The 20,297-nt window shown below is 36.1% G+C and overlaps 1 protein-coding gene and 1 long non-coding RNA gene across 2 annotated transcripts; both read left to right on the forward strand.

The window, feature by feature from the left end:
* Nucleotides 1-2,812: 2,812 nt before the first annotated feature.
* LOC117335584 lies at nucleotides 2,813-9,607 on the forward strand. The gene is made up of 4 exons (XM_033895679.1): nucleotides 2,813-3,619; nucleotides 5,984-6,057; nucleotides 7,506-7,637; nucleotides 8,904-9,607. The coding sequence occupies exons 1-4, from the start codon at nucleotides 3,549-3,551 to the stop codon at nucleotides 9,122-9,124; spliced, it is 498 nt and encodes a 165-aa protein (XP_033751570.1). The 5' UTR covers nucleotides 2,813-3,548; the 3' UTR covers nucleotides 9,125-9,607.
* A 16-nt stretch (nucleotides 9,608-9,623) lies between these two features.
* On the forward strand, nucleotides 9,624-14,220 carry LOC117335585. Its single transcript, XR_004534456.1, has 2 exons — nucleotides 9,624-12,968; nucleotides 13,023-14,220. It is a non-coding gene; the product is annotated as an uncharacterized LOC117335585 (long non-coding RNA).
* Nucleotides 14,221-20,297: the final 6,077 nt, after the last annotated feature.

Here is a 20,297-nt window from a genome sequence, read left to right on the forward strand (position 1 = left end):
GCAGCGCTGAATCGGGGACGACGTCCCCGGCTGTACATCAAAGGATTTTGATTTCAACTGTAAAAATAGTGGATGGAAATGAAAACAAAACAACCATAAATCAGTTGGTTCATATACATTTAATAATTCCATGGTCGTCAAGAGCTATGGCTCAGCTAAACTTAGTGTGTTCCCACGTGTCACACCTACGTAACAGTGTTGGTGCTCTCGATCTGCTATCAACACACAGACACATATGTCGAGATCTCTCCGTTGGAAGTGAAAACAAACACCGTAATACAACTTTGTGTGGGACATTTTAATAATTTCGGTAAATACATCTCTCAGAAGATAGTCATATGGTTTTACATGGTAATTTTGATTCACTTAGCAGCACATCTAGATACCTACCGTCAGATATGTACGCAGCGCTGTATCATCAAAGGATTTTGATTTCAACTGTAAAAATAGTGGATGGAAATGAAAACAAAACAACCATAAATCAGTTGGTTCATATACATTTAATAATTCCATGGTCGTCAAGAGCTATGGTTCAGCTAAACTTACAGCGCGTTCACTGTATGAAGCCTTTACTTGCCATCGTCACGGGGCACGTTTGACACACAGGTGAACGCGCTCAGCCGTGACGAGGCCATCGGCAAGTATTCTGAAACAGATGAACGATTTATAGTTACTAGCGGTCTACTTTTACCAATTAAACCAAATTATATATAATTAGTGGTAATTACTAAATTGTACTGGAAAGAATAAACAGCTAGTGGTAAGAGTGATAAATCCGTGGAAAGACTATTAAAGCAGTGGTAATAGGAAACATTTTGCGGAAATATAAAAAATAAAGTGGAAACTACTAAAAATCTCTGGTAGGTTAAGCCAAAAGTGGTAGGAATTTCCACTTTGGCGAGCGAATTTCCACTTTTCTAATCCCTAGTGGTTCATCATTACTAACTTATTGCTAATTTCCCCTTGATCTTATACAGCCATTTTACCACTCTCCATTACACAGAACCACTTTCATGGTCAGGCATGTAATCATGATTAGCCATGTCAGGGGATTATGTGTGCAGTGGACCGTGTCATAGCTAGTTATTTATTACCCAAGTACACTTTTACATTGTGAGAGGTGGGAAGTATATGCAGGAATAATGTGAGAATTAATCAATTGTTTGTATGTTATACAAAAGAGGTTTTGGTCAATTGTATGTGTACGCACTAAATCTCTCCGTCTGTGATCTACTATAGGATTTAAAAAGCAATTGCTGCATTTTTAGCCCACCATCATCAGATGGTGGGCTATTCAAATCGCCCTGCGTCCGTGGTCCGTCGTCCGTCCGTCCCTCCGTCCGTCCGTCCCTCCGTCCGTAAACAATTCTTGTTATCGCTATTTCTCAGAAAGTACTGAAGGGATCTTTCTCAAATTTCAGATGTAGGTTCCCCTTGGTGCCTAGTTATGCATATTGCATTTTGAGACCAATCGGAAAACAACATGGCCGACAGGCAGCCATCTTGGATTTTGACAATTGAAGTTTGTTATCGCTATTTCTGAGAAAGTGCTGAAGGGATCTTTCTCAAATTTCATATGAAGGTTCCCCTTGGTAACTAGTTATGCATATTGCGTTTTGAGACCAATCGGAAAACAACATGGCCGACAGGCAGCCATCTTGGATTTTGACAATTGAAGTTTGTTATCACTATTTCTGAGAAAGTACTGAATGGATCTTTCTGAAATTGCAGATGTAGGTTTTCCTTGGTGCCTAGGTATGCAATTGCGTTTTGAGACTAATCTGAAAACAACATGGCCGACAGGCAGCCATCTTGGATTTTGACAATTGAAGTTTGTTATCGCTATTTCTGAGAATGTACTGAATGGATCTTTCTGAAATTTCATATGTAGGTTTCCCTTGGTGCCTAGTTATGCATATTGCCTTTTGAGACTGATCGGAAAACAACATGGCCGACAGGCAGCCATCTTGGATTTTGACAATTGAAGTTTGTTATCGCTATTTCTGAGAAAGTATTTAAGGGATCTTTCTCAAATTTCATATGTAAGTTTCCCTTGGTGCCTAGTTATGCATATTGCGTTTTGAGACCAATCTGAAAACAACATGGCCGACAGGCAGCCATCTTGGATTTTGACAATTGAAGTTTGTTATCACTATTTCTGAGAAAGTATTTAAGGGATCTTTCTCAAATTTCATATGTAAGTTTCCCTTGGTGCCTAGTTATGCATATTGCATTTTGAGACCAATCTGAAAACAACATGGCCGACAGGCAGCCATCTTGGATTTTGACAATTGAAGTTTGTTATCACTATTTCTGAGAAAGTACTGAATGGATCTTTCTCAAATTTCATATGGAGGTTCCCCTTGGTGCCTCGTTATGCTTATTGCATTTTGAGATCAATTGGAAAACAATATGGCCGACAGACCGCCATGTTGGATTTTGACAATTGAAGTTTGTTATCGCTATTTCTCAAAGTACTGAATGGATCTTTCTCAAATTTCATAAGTAGGTTCCCCTTGGTCCCTTGTATTGCATTTTTGGACCAGTCTGTCCTGAAAACAACCTGGCAAACAAACAGCCATTATCGTTAAATCTCAAATTTCTTATATAGCTAGGATTCCCTTGTTTGAAAAGTACTGGAGGGATGTCTCAATTTGCACAGATTAGTAAAATGAAGGGAAAAGTAGAGAAAAGATCAATCTGACATGGAACCTATGAAGATCATTCAATGGTGGGCGCCAAGATCCCTCTGGGATCTCTTGTTAAGACCAAAAACTGAAAATGTGATTTGATTGAAGATAGATTAATAAATACATGTACAGCAGGTCTATGTACACTTAAGGGGTTGGATTCAGTGGTGTAGGGGGATGACAATAATAAAACAATTTATCTATGACTTGGAAGGCAGGTAATCAGTTTTGCAACATAAGCATTTAACCAGGGCATCCAGTTGACCCTTGACTTTTAGCAATTTCAGAAGTCAAATCACCTTATCTCAGAAATCTGAAGGGTCAAAACATGTCAATTAGACATGTCCCTTCAAATCCAAGAGTCAGATCTCAATTTGGGGAGTCAAAAACATACTCTCAAGGGTCTACTGGATGCCCGGTTAACTATGCCGAAATTTGACACAGGGTTGATGTAATCATCAAATTTAATTTATACACACCAAAATAAAACGATAAAAGAACCCTGTTTTGACAACAACAACAGCAACAAAATATAGACTCTAAGATATCCCCAAGCAGTCATGTTCTGCATTTATAAACTTCCACACATTTTTGAAGCATAGATTTGGGTTGTCCGGTGGCACAGTGGTAACGCACTTGCCTTTCACCTAGGAAGTCTGGGTTTTCTTCCACGTAGGTTTTCTCCGGATATACCAGTTTTCTCCAAAGTCCTCACACTTCCATGTGGGCCGACAGGATTGGCCATTGTGTTGGCATAACTTGTTTCACAATTGTTGTAAAATAGATAAAGTTTACATATTGAAACTTATTAGGAAAGACAATTAACTTTCAACATTCTTTAATTCTGTTTTATTTCAGATGGAAACAGACATGGCTGAAGATTGTAGTGATGACTCTGTGAGAATGAGTGTAGATAGCAACACTAACAGGTCTGTCTCTGCTGTTTGGTGTACATGTAAATTAGCTATACACCAGCTGGCACACACTATGATGCTGCCCACAATTACGTAACGTCAACATTTTGTGTTGAGTAACCATATTGTAAATGATGACATCATTTTTTGACACATATTCCAAGGAGCATCAATGATTATAGATGGCTTGATTAAAAACTTCATAAAAACTTACATTTGCTTACATGGATGTGAGAAAAATAATCAATCATTGGTCTGTTCCGCGAACAGGGAGATGACAACCCTTGTGTAAGAGTTTGACTGGCCAGCACCCGGCAAGCCTCGTGCTGACTGGCCAAACTCCTACACTCAGGTTGAGATATCCCTGTTCACAGATCAGACCCATGTAATATTCTATTGATCTCAAATTTAGAATCTTAAGTTATTAACTGAAGTGTTTACAGACTACATGACTCTATTGCCAGGTTTTTTCAAACAGACTATAGTCAGTGTTCTGTCAGCTTTAAAATTTAGATACTGATTAACAGCCTACATGACTTCATCTTTTGCAGACAGACCAATTCTAGTCGGTGTTCTGACGGTGTCTTTTGCCGACAGACCAATTCTAGTCAGTGTTCTGACGGTGTCTTTTGCCGACAGACCAATTCTAGTCAGTGTTCTGACGGTGTCTTTTGCCGACAGACCAATTCTAGTCAGTGTTCTGACGGTGTCTTTTGCCGACAGACCAATTCTAGTCGGTGTTCTGACGGTGTCTTTTGCTGACAGACCAATTCTAGTCAGTGTTCTGACGGTGTCTTTTGCCGACAGACCAATTCTAGTCGGTGTTCTGACGGTGTCTTTTGCAGACAGGGTAAAATTTATATAGGTCATACTTGACCACTTCTGAAGACAAAAGCTTGCATGCAAAACATTTCATGGACAACAGGTTTAGTTCATATTTACTCTGTAGAATCATAGCAGCAAGTTCTCCTGATGATTTTAGTGGTCATTGGTCAAGGTTAAAAGGTCAAAAACCACACTATTTAAAAAAGATAGATATATTATATTTTATAAAGAAAAAGAAAAACTTGACAACATGTCTATATAAGTTCTGTCGCATCTTGGAGATTCTTCAGACTGAATTGCCAAGATATATTTGTGTAATTCTGTACATGTTCTATGTCTATATGTGATCGTATGTAATTTACCCGTGTCTTGATAAAGGGGCAGATTGCCTCAAAAATTAGACAATTTACTGGTCTGTACTGTCGTTATTACTACTTGACAATTATATATATACTTAAATATTTTTTTATACCCCCGTAATAAAGTTAGGTGGGTGTATACTGGAATCACCTTGTCCGTCCGTCCGTCCATCTGTCACAAAATTTGTCTGGCTATGCATTCGCTCATTTCTTTATGGATTTCACTCAAATTTGGTATATAGTTAGAAGACCATATGAAATTGTGTCCCCTGCAGTGATTTTGCGATTTAGCTCTTTTTAACAGAGTTATGCCCCTTTTTCATACAAAATGTGTCATAATTTGTCAGGCTATGCAGTCACTTAGTTTTTGATGGATTTTCTTGTAACTTTATACAGAGTTGAAGGATGGCATGAAGTTGTGTCTCCAGTAACGTCTTCTTCCGAAAAAAACCTTTTTACAGAGTTATGCCCCTTTATGCAAAAAATGGTTACTAGCTTGTCTGGCTATGCATTTGCTTTGTTTTGAATGGATTTTACTAAAATTTGGTATGTAGTTAGAGGACCCTATGAGGCTTAGCTCTATGCAAAGATTTTGCCGAATTACCAGTTCTAATAGAGTTATGCCCCTTTTTCTTTAAAAACAAGCAAAATTTTGTTCGGCTATGCATTCACTTAGTTCTTACCTAAACATAGAACATGTTTGATTTGGTTATAGTACCATAAATAGGCAGCTTAACAAAGTATCCAAACCAATCATGGAAAACCGGGGGGTATGCTTGACACCCCCTTGGTGACAGCTCTAGTTTATATATGTATAAATATTTATATAGTATGTGCATTTATGATCACCATGTAATGACCTGGTCAATAACAAACCATATTATTTTATGTATTCACTGAGAGTAGATAATTTAATATACATACAAATATTGAATTTTTTTACTTGCCCGGACAGGCCATAAAATAAGTCTCCCATGTCTGTCTGCCAATTGTACACTTAAGTATTGAAAAAGATTAAAGATTTTTCACTGACAGACACATGACTTGGTAGAATACTCTCAAGCTTTCCACAGTTACAAACTATTTTTGCAAAGAAAAAGTATGAGAAAGATTTTTTAGACTGTGACTTGTACCTATATACCTATACCTACTATGTTACAAAGTACCTTTATCTATGGAATACTTTCTTCTCTAGCATTACAGATGTGGCGATCACCAGTGAGACAACGTGTGGTGAAAACAGTGGTAGTACCAACAATAATGATTCTGGTAAGATATATCTGTTAATTATTTAAGGTAGGAAATAGGTAAGATATTTATGTTTGTTAAGATATTTATGTTTGTTAAGATGTTAAGATATTTATGTTAAAACGTAGGTAAAATATAGATATATTAGGTAAGATATTTATGTTTGTTAAGATATTTATGTTTGTTAAGATGTTAAGATATTTGTGTTAAAAACGTAGGTAAAATATAGATATATTAGGTAAGATATTTATGTTGAATATGTTTGTTAGGATATTTATGTGAGGAAAGATATTTATGTTAAAAATATAGGTAAAATTTAGATATGATTGTTAAGATATTTATGTTTGTTAAGATATTTATGTTAAAATAAGGGTAAAATAAAGATATGTTAGGTAAGATATTTATGTTGAAGTATTATGTTAAATTGTTAGATATTTTTGAGGTAACGATTATTATGTTGAAAAAGTAACATTTATGTTTGTTAGGATATTAATGTGAGTTACAGAATTTATGTTGTTTAGTAAGTATTTTCTGTTTGTGACAATTTTATATAAGGTGGTATATAGGTAAGTTATTTATATCAGGTGATATATAGGTAAGTTATTTATATCAGGTGATATAAAGGTAAGATATTTATATCAGGTGGTATATAGGTAAGATATTTATATCAGGTGATATATATAGGAAAGATATTTATATCAGGTGATATATATAGGTAAGATATTTATATCAGGTGGTATATAGGTAAGATATTTTATTTTAATATATCAGGTGGTATATAGGTAAGATATTTTATTTTAATATATCAGGTGGTATATACATGTATATAGGTAAGATATTTATATCAGGTGATATATAGGTAAGATATTTATATCAGGTGATATAAAGGTGAGATATTTATATCAGGTGATATATAGGTAAAGATATTTATATCAGGTGGTATATATATATATAGGTAAGATATTTATATCGGGTGATATATATAGGTAAGATATTTATGTTTGGTGTCATGGTATTTGTTAAGTAAGATATAGGTAAGACTACTATATACTCGCTATAGATATCTTACACTGGGAAAAAATACTAATACCAGGAAAAACATTGATACCAAGACAGATACTTGTGTTGACACATTTTGTTTAAAAATGAAAATAATGTTTTCAACTTCGGGATAACCGGTACATTTTTCATAGGTTTTATAATAGCAGGACCAACATTTTACTTCGGATTAACCGAGTTTTTCGAATTATCCGATTTGAATTATCCGAGTTTTTATTACTAAGAAAAAGAAGGATTTTGGCCGGGACCGGAGTAATACTTCGAGTTAAACGGGGTCTTCAAGTTATCTGAGTTCGAGTTAACGAAGTTTGACTGTACATGTAAATAAGGTAAGATATATGATCTGAAATGTAAGCTCCTGATTCAGAAGTATATTGTTTATTTATTTATTTTATTTTTTGTTGTTGCAGGGATAGGGAAAGCTTTTATAGAATACCTCAGAATCTGTGGCAGTGACCATCGCACGTCGATCCTTGCAGTCCTCAACAAAGACCGCGACGGCTACAATAAACAGATGAAAGATCTACAAAGTCAGATGAACGGTCAGTGCACTGTACATATTTTGGTTTAATACTGTTCCTTCACGTAATTCTGCTGTCTGTCACACCAATTAGATTTTTTTGTCAACAACTGTTTCTCAATACTGAGGTAATTGTTTGGGGTGCTGCATGGTTTTAGGTGGTTCATTTGTCAGAGTCTAGCTAGCATTGATGTAAAATATTTACAACAGAAAAATTATTGACATATTTATACTTAAATTAATTAAGTATGATAAAAATTTATAAGGAGATGGGTTAGTGATATGTCCTTCTGTAAGGAAGACAATATATTGCCATCTGGACGTATTTAATGGGCAGTGTATATCAAAGTTATTCTGGCAATGAAAAACAAGGGCACGACAAAGTCAGCAGATGCATGCTACATGCATATTTGTCCATCTGTTAACCTTGACCCTAACGGACAATTTTAGGCTTTTACTTTAATTACAACTACTGTATCCTTGTTAGTATTACAATATATACTTGCTGTCAGGTGAGTTTCATGCCAACAGTTTTGAGAAAAAAGAGAATGGATATTCATGCAGTTGGAATTTTTAGCCCACCATCATTAGATGGTGGGCTATTCAAATCGCCCTGCGTCCATGGTCCCTCCGTCGGTCCGTAAACAATTCTTGTTATTGTTAATCCTCAGAAAGTACTGAAGGGATCTTTCTCAAATTTCATATGTAGGTTCCCCTTGGTGCCTTGTTATGCATATTGCATTTTGAGACCAATCGGAAAACAACATGGCCGACAGGCAGCCATCTTGGATTTTGACAATTGAAGTTTGTTATCGCTATTTCTCAGAAAGTACTGAAGGGATCTTTCTCAAATTTCATATGTAGGTTCCCCTTGGTCCCTCGTATTGCAGTTTGGGACCAATCTGTCCGGAAAACAACCTGGCCAACAAAAAGCCATTATCGCTAAATCTCAAATTTTATATATAGCTAGGTTTCCCTTGTTTGAAAAGTACTTAAGGGATGTTTCTCAATTTGCACAGATTAGTAAAAGGAAGGGAAAAATAGAGAGAAGATCAATCTGATATGGAAGCTATAAAGATCATTAAATGGTGGGCGCCAAGATCCCTCTGGGATCTCTTGTTCATTGATGAAACTGTATTTTCTGGTTGAAGAGTTGTCATTCCTGTTTAATTGTCCGTTGTGTTTGTTACTGTGAACTTTTAATGCAGACTGTCAACTAATTTCCAGATGCAACCATGTAGGTTAGCTTATTAATTATAATTATCATCTCATACATTTTTGGTACCAGGTGTTGAAAAGGAGATCCAGGATGCAGAGTCTGAAATGGAAGAGAAGAACAATCGCCTCAAGGACATCCTTCTGGAAGTGGAACAGCTGCAGACACGGATATTTAATCTGGCCAAACAGACCATGTGTCAGAAACAGACATTGAAGACCTTGGAGAAGAGCACCAGTAGTGTAAATGTGAAGCTGCAGTCTTGTGAGAAGGCCATTTTGGATATGTCATGAGCAGCAGCATGTTGTGAATACACCATCAACTTCTTATATGTCATACAACTGCACTTGTTATGATAACAACTTCATATAACACAAGATTTTTTCACATAACTTCTTTTTAAATGCCCGTCAAAATTATTATCAGTATTATGGTATGACTGTGTCTGTCTGTCCAGCATAAACTTGTCTCAAGATCTCCTACATTTTTCAACCAATCTCTCCTTCATTTTAACCAATCTCTTTGAAATTAGATAGGCTGTTTTAAGCATGGTATGCAGTTGTTTCCCTTAGCAACATTTTGATCTAAAATTGAAATGATTCATTATAATATGTACCATTGTCATGTTGTTGTGTTCCTTGAAAGGTATTTTGATTTGACAACTTTTGCAAAAAGTTGTTTCCCTTTGTTTATTTCAGTATATGATTTTTGTTCAGAATATTCTACATTATCAATTATCAGCTCTGGGCTGTTCAAGGAAAACATATACGGGACGGGGGGGGGGGGGGGGGGGAATTAAAATCACATCTATGGGTTGGTGGGGTTAGAAATAAATTGACTCTGTACGTTGTTGGGTGTATTTGATGTGTTGGTGCCATTTTTTTTTACATTAAAATTCCTTCTATACAAGGTTACCTTTCTTCACAACAAAATGGATATGTTGGAAGGGCATCACTCCTATAGGTGGCCCCCTAATTACAAAGTGCCTTCCCCCTGTCCCATATATGATTCCCTGGATCAGAAGGGCTGGTCAGCTTATGCCATGGCTTGGTGTCCGTCATCCTCCAACATTTGTTTCAAATCGCTACTAGTCAAAAGTCTTCAATAGATTTTGAGCCAAATATGGTCAGAAACATCCTTAGGGGAAGGGGAACAGATTTTGCATAAATGGTGACTCTGATCCCCCTGAGGCAAGAGGAGCGGGGCCCAATAGAAGTAAATAGATGAACACAAACATGTTGTAAAAAGAATCTGCTTCTCATAATCCAAATAAGGTAGAATAAAATACTCTTCATAGATAGAAGGATGTTAAGGTGCTTTACCATTATTGTATTTTGAATTGTAAATTTCATGACCCTGGGATCTCGCATCCACCCCTGTGCACGGTAAACTTTGTGATAGTTTATTTATGGGGAAATCGTATTTTTGACTAGCATTTGTTAAGTTTCTATTTGAATTCGTTTTAACTTGGTTAGAATTTTCAGTATGGAATGGCAGTTTGATGGTATGGTTGATGACCTTGGGGGTCTTACGTGACCCAAGGAATGGCAGTTTGATGGTATGGTTGATGACCTTTGGGGTCTTACGTGACCCAAGGAATGGCAGTTTGATGGTATGGTTGATGGCCTTGGGGGTCTTACGTGACCCAAGGAATGGCAGTTTGATGGTATGGTTGATGGCCTTGGGGGTCTTACGTGACCCAAGGAATGGCAGTTTGATGGTATGGTTGATGACCTTGGGGGTCTTACGTGACCCAAGGAATGGCAGTTTGATGGTATGGTTGATGACCTTGGGGGTCTTACGTGACCCAAGGAATGGCAGTTTGATGGTATGGTTGATGACCTTGGGGGTCTTACGTGACCCAAAGGTGCTGATGGGCGGGGCCTGAACGTGTCACATGATTGAAATATTTTTATAACTCGTCCAGTGCTCATTAGGGCCAATGGACAATAATATGACATTATTGTCCATACAATGACGTCGTCTTCAATTTCTTACTGGTGTAAGCAATGACAAATGCTCCAGGGTATATATAATACACAGTTAACATATATATATGCAAGACTATTGTATGGCTGAATACAGTGGATAATAGGCTGATTATGTGATAACTGTGTTAAATCTCTATAGATATCACCTGGCAGAGTTGTGAATGGATGTAAGTTTGTATCATTTTGATTGTGGTGGCGTATCTTCATGGAAAGAGCCAGGGAATGAAAAAGACATCATTTCACAATTCATAATCATCAGAATGACAAAATTATGTTTTGATAAAGGTTTTCAAATATACCTTAGTTATGTGATAAACAGAATCTTAGTATGGTTTTTATTTCACATGAAAGTAATGACACTCTATACCAGTGTTTAATTTAACCTCACCAGGTGCTTAGTAAATGAACAATTTAGACTCGTATCAATAATCTCATATAAAACGAAACTCGTGTGACTGGTGGTATTATTCCTGTGCAATATGAAGATTGTTTTGTTGTACTGTTATCACAGACAGATTACTGTAATATTTTGTAATATTGATGACAATTCAAATGTAAATATTGTTATCTGTTAACAATAGGTGCTTGTCTGTTGACCAATTAATAAGCTGGTATGTTGGTGTTCATGGTTTCATTGGAAAGGAGAATTTGGTCAGAATTGAGATATATATATATATAGCTGGGGTAGCTAGTCATTTTCATTACAGTTTTCCACACTGTGAAAGGTTTTCACAGTTATGAACAAACTGCGGAGTTGTTAATTTTAAAATTGTATTTGTTCATGGTTTTTAATCAATGAAAATGTAATCAATGCAAATTACACATGTTTTACATATAAGAAAATTTCTTAGATAGTTCTGATGCTAAGTTTCTCCATTTTACAGCTGGGATCAAGACCAAACAAAAAGGAAACGTGACATTAGCATGTATATTAATAGACTAACTTTGTATATAATGTTATAGTTTTAAGCATTTTTAAACCTTATCCTTTTGTACAGAGATCGAGATTTTAGCTATCTATCAAAATCAAATGATGAGATGGTTGAATGTGTTTTTACACTGCCTGATTATTCTAACACCTTATGTGATTGTGTTTCAAGTATTTCCATGCTTTGAAATTAAATAAGCCCACCTGTGTTTATTGCATTTACCAGATGTAGTGAAACTGTGAATATTTCATTGTCCTGCAATGACCTTGTCCCTTACTTTTGATTCAAATGTAATGTGTAATGCTTTCACATGTATTCAAAGGACCACAGATTATCTCCAAGAAAATGTTCTCTTTCATTAAGTATTTAATTAGGTATACATAGTGAAACATGGAAATTATCTCCATGAAAATTCTCTCGTTTAATTAGGTATTCGAAGTGAAATGTAGAGATTATCTCCATGAAAATTATCTCTTTAATTAGGTATACATAGTGAAAGGCAGAGATTATCTTCATGAACATTTTCTCTCAAGGTATACCTAGTGAAATGTAGAGATTATCTCTATGAAAATTATCTCTTCATTTAGGTATACATAGTGAAAGGCAGGGATTATCTTCATGAAAATTCTCTCTCAAGGTATACCTAGTGAAATGTAGAGATTATCTCCGTCAAAATTATCTCTTCATTTAGGTATACATAGTGAAATGTAGAGATTATCGTCATGAAAATTTTCTCTCAAGGTATACCTAGTGAAATGTAGAGATTATCTCCGTCAAAATTATCTCTTCATTTAGGTATACATAGTGAAATGTAGAGATTATCGTCATGAAAATTTTCTCTCAAGGTATACCTAGTGAAATGTAGAGATTATCTCCGTCAAAATTCTCTCTTCATTTAGGTATACATAGTGAAAGGCAGGGATTATCTTCATGAAAATTCTCTCTCAAAGTATACATGTATATAGTGAATTGTAGAGATTATCTCCGTCAAAATTATCTCTTCATTTAGGTATACATAGTGAAATGTAGAGATTATCGTCATGAAAATTTTCTCTCAAGGTATACCTAGTGAAATGTAGAGATTATCTCCGTCAAAATTATCTCTTCATTTAGGTATACATAGTGAAATGTAGAGATTATCGTGATGAAAATTTTCTCTCAAGGTATACCTAGTGAAATGTAGAGATTATCTCCGTCAAAATTATCTCTTCATTTAGGTATACCTAGTGAAATGTAGAGATTATCTCCGTCAAAATTATCTCTTCATTTAGGTATACATAGTGAAAGGCAGGGATTATCTTCATGAAAATTCTCTCTCAAAGTATACATGTATATAGTGAATTGTAGAGATTATCTCCGTCAAAATTATCTCTTCATTTAGGTATACATAGTGAAATGTAGAGATTATCGTCATGAAAATTTTCTCTCAAGGTATACCTAGTGAAATGTAGAGATTATCTCTATGAAAATTATCTCTTCATTTAGGTATACATAGTGAAAGGCAGGGATTATCTTCATGAAAATTCTCTCTCAAAGTATACATGTATATAGTGAATTGTAGAGATTATCTCCGTCAAAATTATCTCTTCATTTAGGTATACATAGTGAAATGTAGAGATTATCGTCATGAAAATTTTCTCTCAAGGTATACCTAGTGAAATGTAGAGATTATCTCCGTCAAAATTATCTCTTCATTTAGGTATACATAGTGAAATGTAGAGATTATCGTCATGAAAATTTTCTCTCAAGGTATACCTAGTGAAATGTAGAGATTATCTCCGTCAAAATTATCTCTTCATTTAGGTATACATAGTGAAATGTAGAGATTATCGTCATGAACATTCCCTGAAGGTATACATGGTGAAATGTAGAGATTATCTTCATGAAAATTCTCTCTCAAGGTATACATGTATATAGTTAATTGTAGAGATTATCTTCACGAAAATTCTCTCTTAAGGTATCCATAGTGAATTGTAGAGATTATCTCTATGAAAATTTTCTCTAAAGGTATAATTGTACATAGTGAATTATAGAGATTATCTCCATGAAAATTTTCTCTTAAGGTATACATATTGAAAATTCTCTCTTGGGTATACGTATATAGTGAAATGTAGAGTACAATGTATATATCTATGAAAATTAAATATAACCTGTTAGCATCGCTACGGAAATTTAATTATAATTATTATAGTATCTCTAGGAAAATTTGATTAAAATCTGATTGCTATCTCTTTAGTATCTATGAAAATCTGATAATATATAGTATCACTGTTGTATTATAATAACATGCTCTATTGATACAAATGGTGGTTGAGTAACATCTTTGCCTTCAATTAAATGCCTTTAGCTTATCAGATAAATGTCCTGTTCTGGATCCGGACTCCACACTGTTTTTTACTGGTCCCATTTTAATCTATGCGCCAGTATATGTAAGGGAAAATGAATAAATGTTCCTGTTGTTTAGCTGTTGATAAGCTTTTGTTATCTTTGTCGTATATTGTACGTTTACTTTGAGAAATGAGTCTTCAGACAATACACTGTTAATGATTTGATAAGATTAGTAAATTAAGCTGAACTCGGAGATTTGTTTCAATATAGAAGTAGGTTCTGCCGTAAATTATACAATGTAAATGTGTTACATTGTTTACTGTTAAGAGTTTAATTGTTAAAGCTGTATTAAGTCAATTAGTTAAGTAAGTTTTTCTATCTACATGTGTATGCCATACCTTGAAATGGCAGCAATTAAAATTCAAAACCAATCAGAATACACGATAAAAATGGTTACAATCTTACCGGACCAACGTCACGAAGCTATCCGAGCCAATTAAAGACTCTACAGAACCGACCAAACCTAGCTTATTGGACTAAATCAAAAATTGATCTGTGAGGACACAATATAATCAAAACAATTAGACTACCTGACGGATACAATCTAACTTAACCAACATATCGACAGGTAACGACAATCCAAGAACATCCTGTGAGAACACAACTACAACAGTTTGGTTTGGTTTGGTTTGGTTTATTTTGTTTAACGTCCTATTAACAGCCATGGTCATTTAAGGACGTGCCAGGTTTTGGAGGTGGAGGAAAGCTGGAGTACCCGGAGAAAAACCACCGGCCTACGGTCAGTACCTGGCAACTGCCCCACGTAGGTTTCGAACTCGCAACCCAGTGGTGGAGGGCTAGTGATAAAGTGTCGGTACACCTTAACCACTCGGCCACCGCGGCACTACAACAGATCTGTAGACCGGCGAAAGGAAAGGGAACCAAATCATTCTGTTTTATCGATCGCATACCGACAGAGGTTTATAATAAAATGTATGAAAACAATATACACGCTTAAATGTACTTAAAATAATAACAAAGATAGCGGTTAAATATTTTTTTTAATGTATCAAACGATACCATCCCATATCGATGGCGTCAAAACAAGTTTATGAAAGTATATTGTATTCAATTTCGTACAACATGTAATTAACTTGCATGGCGACAGCAGATCAGCAGAAATGGTCTTTTTACATGGATGTTTCCAAGGATTGTCTGAATGAAAAAAGAGTCATTTCTCTCACTTTTTCATAAAAGGTAATGCGTGGTTCTGTGAAAATTCAACATAGACATTATACAGTGCAATTCGGTAGAAATATTGCCCAATTAACACAGATCATACTGTGCCATCATTATACTTATAGACCCATTAACCAATACATGTACTAGTATACTATGCCTTTAAGGACACTTTATTGGCCTATTAACTCATGGTCATACACTGTTTCATTCAGTAGACTTATTGTCCCATTAACACAAAGGTCATACACCGAGCCATTCAGTAGACTTATTGTCCAATAGTATAGATGGCATACAGTGACATGCAATTGACCTATGGCCCCATTAGCACAGAAAGGTCATATTGTGGCATCCTGTCGACTTATTGCCCATTAACACAGAAAGGTCATACGGTGATATTCAGTAGACTTGACGCCCTATTTAACTGATAGGTCATATACTGTGCCATTTAGTAGACTAATTGCCTCATTAGCAAAGGTCATACAGTGAAATTTAGTAGACTTATTGCCCCATTTACATATATAGGTCAGATACTGTGTCATTCAGTAGACTAATTGCTCCATTAACACAGGTGATGCTATGCCATTCAGTAGACTAATTGCTGCATTAGCATTAAGAGGTCTCGCACTTTCATTCAGTAGATTTACTGACCCATTCATACAGAAATGCAATAGAGGAAAAGAGAAGATTTGAACACTCATTATCAAAAGAAGTAATACAGGGTCACCCAATAGACTGAGTGACAAATTAACAAAAACATAAAGGAACACTTTAAATAATGGCACTTCAACACAGTACGATTAAATAGACCAAGTTTCATCGTGCCCTCGGACACCAGACTTGGATATTTCGATAGATATATGTGTGAATTAGATATCTATTTGTCAGGCTATCCAAATCTTGTGTCGTGGTGTTGGAGGGCAAGAGGAAGCTCGGGATGAATAATGCCATGCATACATGTATCAACATCGTGGACTTCTTGACCTACATAATCCCGAAAATGTCAAAACGTGTCAATCAGTAGATCCATCAAGCAGTTACGTTAATGGTCCATAAACATAACCAGAGATCCCAGAAGGATCTTAGCGCCCACCATGGATTGAACTTTATTGGTTCTATGTAAGACTAATCTTTTCTGAACTTTTCCCAGAGACGTAACGATAGGTAACGAGGTTTGTTTACGGACGGACCACGGACGAAAGGCGAATTGAATAGACCATCATTTGAAAGTGGTGGGATGGTGGGCTTAAACGTAATACAAGGGAAACAAAGACTCAATCACTCAAAATGGTCATACATGATCACACGACAGACTTCAAGTAATCTCCAATCCCCAGAGCAAGGTCACACAAAGATCAACAATGGCTATATAGTGATCCTTTACACATATACAGGGATATCCAAAAGACGAACCTTCATCACAAGTGGGTCATACTTTGAAACACAGTTTGTTTGATGACCTGTTATCACAAAAGGTCACGCAGTGCTATTCAAGTTCATAGAATAATATTAAACTGTTTTATTTCTAGTCAGGTGGAGCTCATACTATTGCCTTCCAGATTATATTTTACGGTCTTGGCGGTCTTGACTAGGAATTGAAGGTCAAGGAAAACTATGAAGAAGAGGAATAACGTGATGATGCCTACCCCCATGATCCCAATACCCTGTGCGGACTTGCGTGAGTCAGGCATACTGTTAAGCTTGCGGATGTAAGAAGACAATGTTGTGTAATTCACCGTCAGTTCCTTACGAAGCTGTGCCAGCTTTGCCTGCAACTCCTGCATGCTGAGTACCGTAGCGTTTGCCTTCACGGAACATATACAGAGACATTGTGCAGTATTTGCTGCAGAACTTACATGACCATTCCCGCCGATCTCTTGCGTAGTCGTCAATTCTTTACCAGTAGTACCGGTGCTGCTTGTTAGCGTTGTTGTTTCTGTCGTTGTTGTTGTTGGTGGTGGTGGTGCTGCTGCTGTTGTTATTGTTTGTGATGTTGGTGGTGGAGCTTTTGTTGTTGTAGCTGGTGATGTGGTTGTTGTTGGTGGCGGAGCTGTTGTTGCTGGCGATGTTGTTGTTGTAGCTGGTGAGGTTGTTGTTGTAGCTGGTGAGGTTGTTGTTGTTGTTGTTGTGGTGGTGGTGGTTGTTGTTGTTGTTGTCTCCACGTTTGAAGATGTGGGTGAAGAAAACTCGGTCGGAAAAGTACCTGGAAAACGTTTAAATGATATTTTATTTTACAAGGCATATGTCTTTTAACAAATATCATTTAACATATTCTTTCTCCGAGTAATGGCGGCTGTGCTATTATTTCATTGTATAACATAGATGGGTTAACTTAACGTTAATATTTTAAAAGAACACATTAGGACCATAGAGTACACCGTGTAAGACTTGGAATCGAAAGAGATTATTTGTGACAGAAATGACGGATATCTGCGAAAGACAATTTAGAACAAAATGAGATATATAGGGAGATCAAATCAGATATGGAGTGATAGAGGGAAGGAATGAACGTTGCACATTAGAACTGCAGCGGAGACCATACCAAAAGGTGGACGGAGCTTAATAGGTAAAAAAATACGCATTGAAGATACAAATATCACCGATGTATAACTGAAATCTGTATACGAAAATCAGACCACGCAGTAATAACCAGAGAGAAAGAATGACACTGGGAATATATATAACTACAGTACTAATATGGATGACACTGGGAATAACTACAGTACTAATATGGATGACACTGGGAATGACTACAGTACTAATATGGATGACACTGGGAATGACTACAGTACTAATATGGATGACACTGGGAATAACTACAGTACTAATATGGATGACACTGGGAATGACTACAGTACTAATATGGATGACATGCACTGGGAATGACTACAGTACTAATATGGATGACACCGGGAATGACTACAGTACTAATATGGATGTCACTGGGAATAACTACAGTAATAATATGGATGACACGGAATAACTACAGTACTAATATGGACGACACGGAATAGCTACAGTACTGATATGGATGTCACTGGGAATGACTACAGTACTAATATGGATGACACTGGGAATGACTACAGTACTAATATGGATGACACGGAATAACTACAGTACTAATATGGATGACACGGAATAACTACAGTACTAATATGGATGACACTGGGAATAACTACAGTACTAATATGGATGACACTGGGAATGACTACAGTACTAATATGGATGACACGGAATAACTACAGTACTAATATGGATGACACTGGGAATAACTACAGTACAAATATGGATGACACGGAATAACTACAGTACTAATATGGATGAAAGGTAATAACTACAGTACTAATATGGATGACACGGAATAACTACAGTACCAATATGGATGACACTGGGAATAACTACAGTACCAATATGGATGACACTGGTAATAACTACAGTACTAATATGGATGACACTGGGAATAACTACAGTACTAATATGGATGACACTGGGAATAACTACAGTACTAATATGGATGACACTGGGAATAACTACAGTACCAATATGGATGACACTGGGAATAACTACAGTACCAATATGGATGACACGGAATAACTACAGTACTAATATGGATGACACGGTATAACTACAGTACTAATATGGATGACACGGAATGACTACAGTACTAATATGGATGACACGGAATAACTACAGTACTAATATGGATGACACGGAATAACTACAGTACTAATATGGATGACACGGAATAACTACAGTACTAATATGGATGACACTGGGAATAGCTACAGTACTAATATGGATGACACTGGAAATAACTACAGTACTAATATGGATGACACGCAATAACTAAAGTACCAATATGGATGACACTGGGAGTAACTACAGTACTTATATGGATGACACGGAATAACTACAGTACCAATATGTATGACACGGAATAACTACAGTACTAATATGGATGACACGGAATAACTACAGTACCAATATGGATGACACTGGGAATAACTACAGTACTAATATGGATGACACGGAATAACTACAGTACTAATATGGATGACACTGGGAATGACTACAGTACTAATATGGATGACACTGGGAATAACTACAGTACCAATATGGATGACACTTAGAATAACTACAATACTAATATTGATGACACGGAATAACTACAGTACCAATATGGATGACACTGGGAATAACTACAGTACTAATATGGATGACACTGGTAATAACTACAGTACTAATATGGATGACACGGAATAACTACAGTACTAATATGGATGACACGGAATAACTACAGTACTAATATGGATGACACGGAATAACTACAGTACTAATATGGATGACACTGGGAATGACTACAGTACTAATATGGATGACACGGAATAACTACAGTACTAATATGGATGACACTGGGAATGACTACAGTACTAATATGGATGACACTGGGAATGACTACAGTACTAATATGATTGACACTTGGAATGACTACAGTACTAATATGGATGACACGGAATAACTACAGTACTAATATGGATGACACGGAATAACTACAGTACTAATATGGATGACACGGAATAACTACAGTACCAATATGGATGACACTGGGAATAACTACAGTACCAATATGGATGACACTCGGAATAACTACAGTACTAATATGGATGACACGGAATAACTACAGTACTAATATGGATGACACTGGGAATAATTACAGTACTGATATGGGTGACACTGGGAATAGCTACAGTACTAATATGGATGACACGGTATAACTACAGTACTAATATGGATGACACGGAATGACTACAGTACCAATATGGATGACACTGGGAATAACTACAGTACCAATATGGATGACACTGGGAATAACTACAGTACTAATATGGATGACACTGGGAATAACTACAGTACCAATATGGATGACACTGGGAATAACTACAGTACAAATATCGATGACACGGAATAACTACAGTACT

The sequence above is a fragment of the Pecten maximus genome, chromosome 10 (genome assembly GCF_902652985.1).
Source record: "Pecten maximus chromosome 10, xPecMax1.1, whole genome shotgun sequence".
Taxonomy (NCBI): Eukaryota; Metazoa; Mollusca; class Bivalvia; order Pectinida; family Pectinidae; genus Pecten; species Pecten maximus.

Excerpts from the sequence above, each read along its gene's own strand:
- LOC117335584 (XM_033895679.1), top strand. The coding sequence starts at position 3,549 with ATGGAAACAGACATGGCTGAAGATTGTAGTGATGACTCTGTGAGAATG. Across the intron at positions 3,620-5,983 it reads GTAGATAGCAACACTAACAG|CATTACAGATGTGGCGATCA; the intron begins GTCTGTCTCTGC and ends TTTCTTCTCTAG. Across the intron at positions 6,058-7,505 it reads TACCAACAATAATGATTCTG|GGATAGGGAAAGCTTTTATA; the intron begins GTAAGATATATC and ends TTGTTGTTGCAG.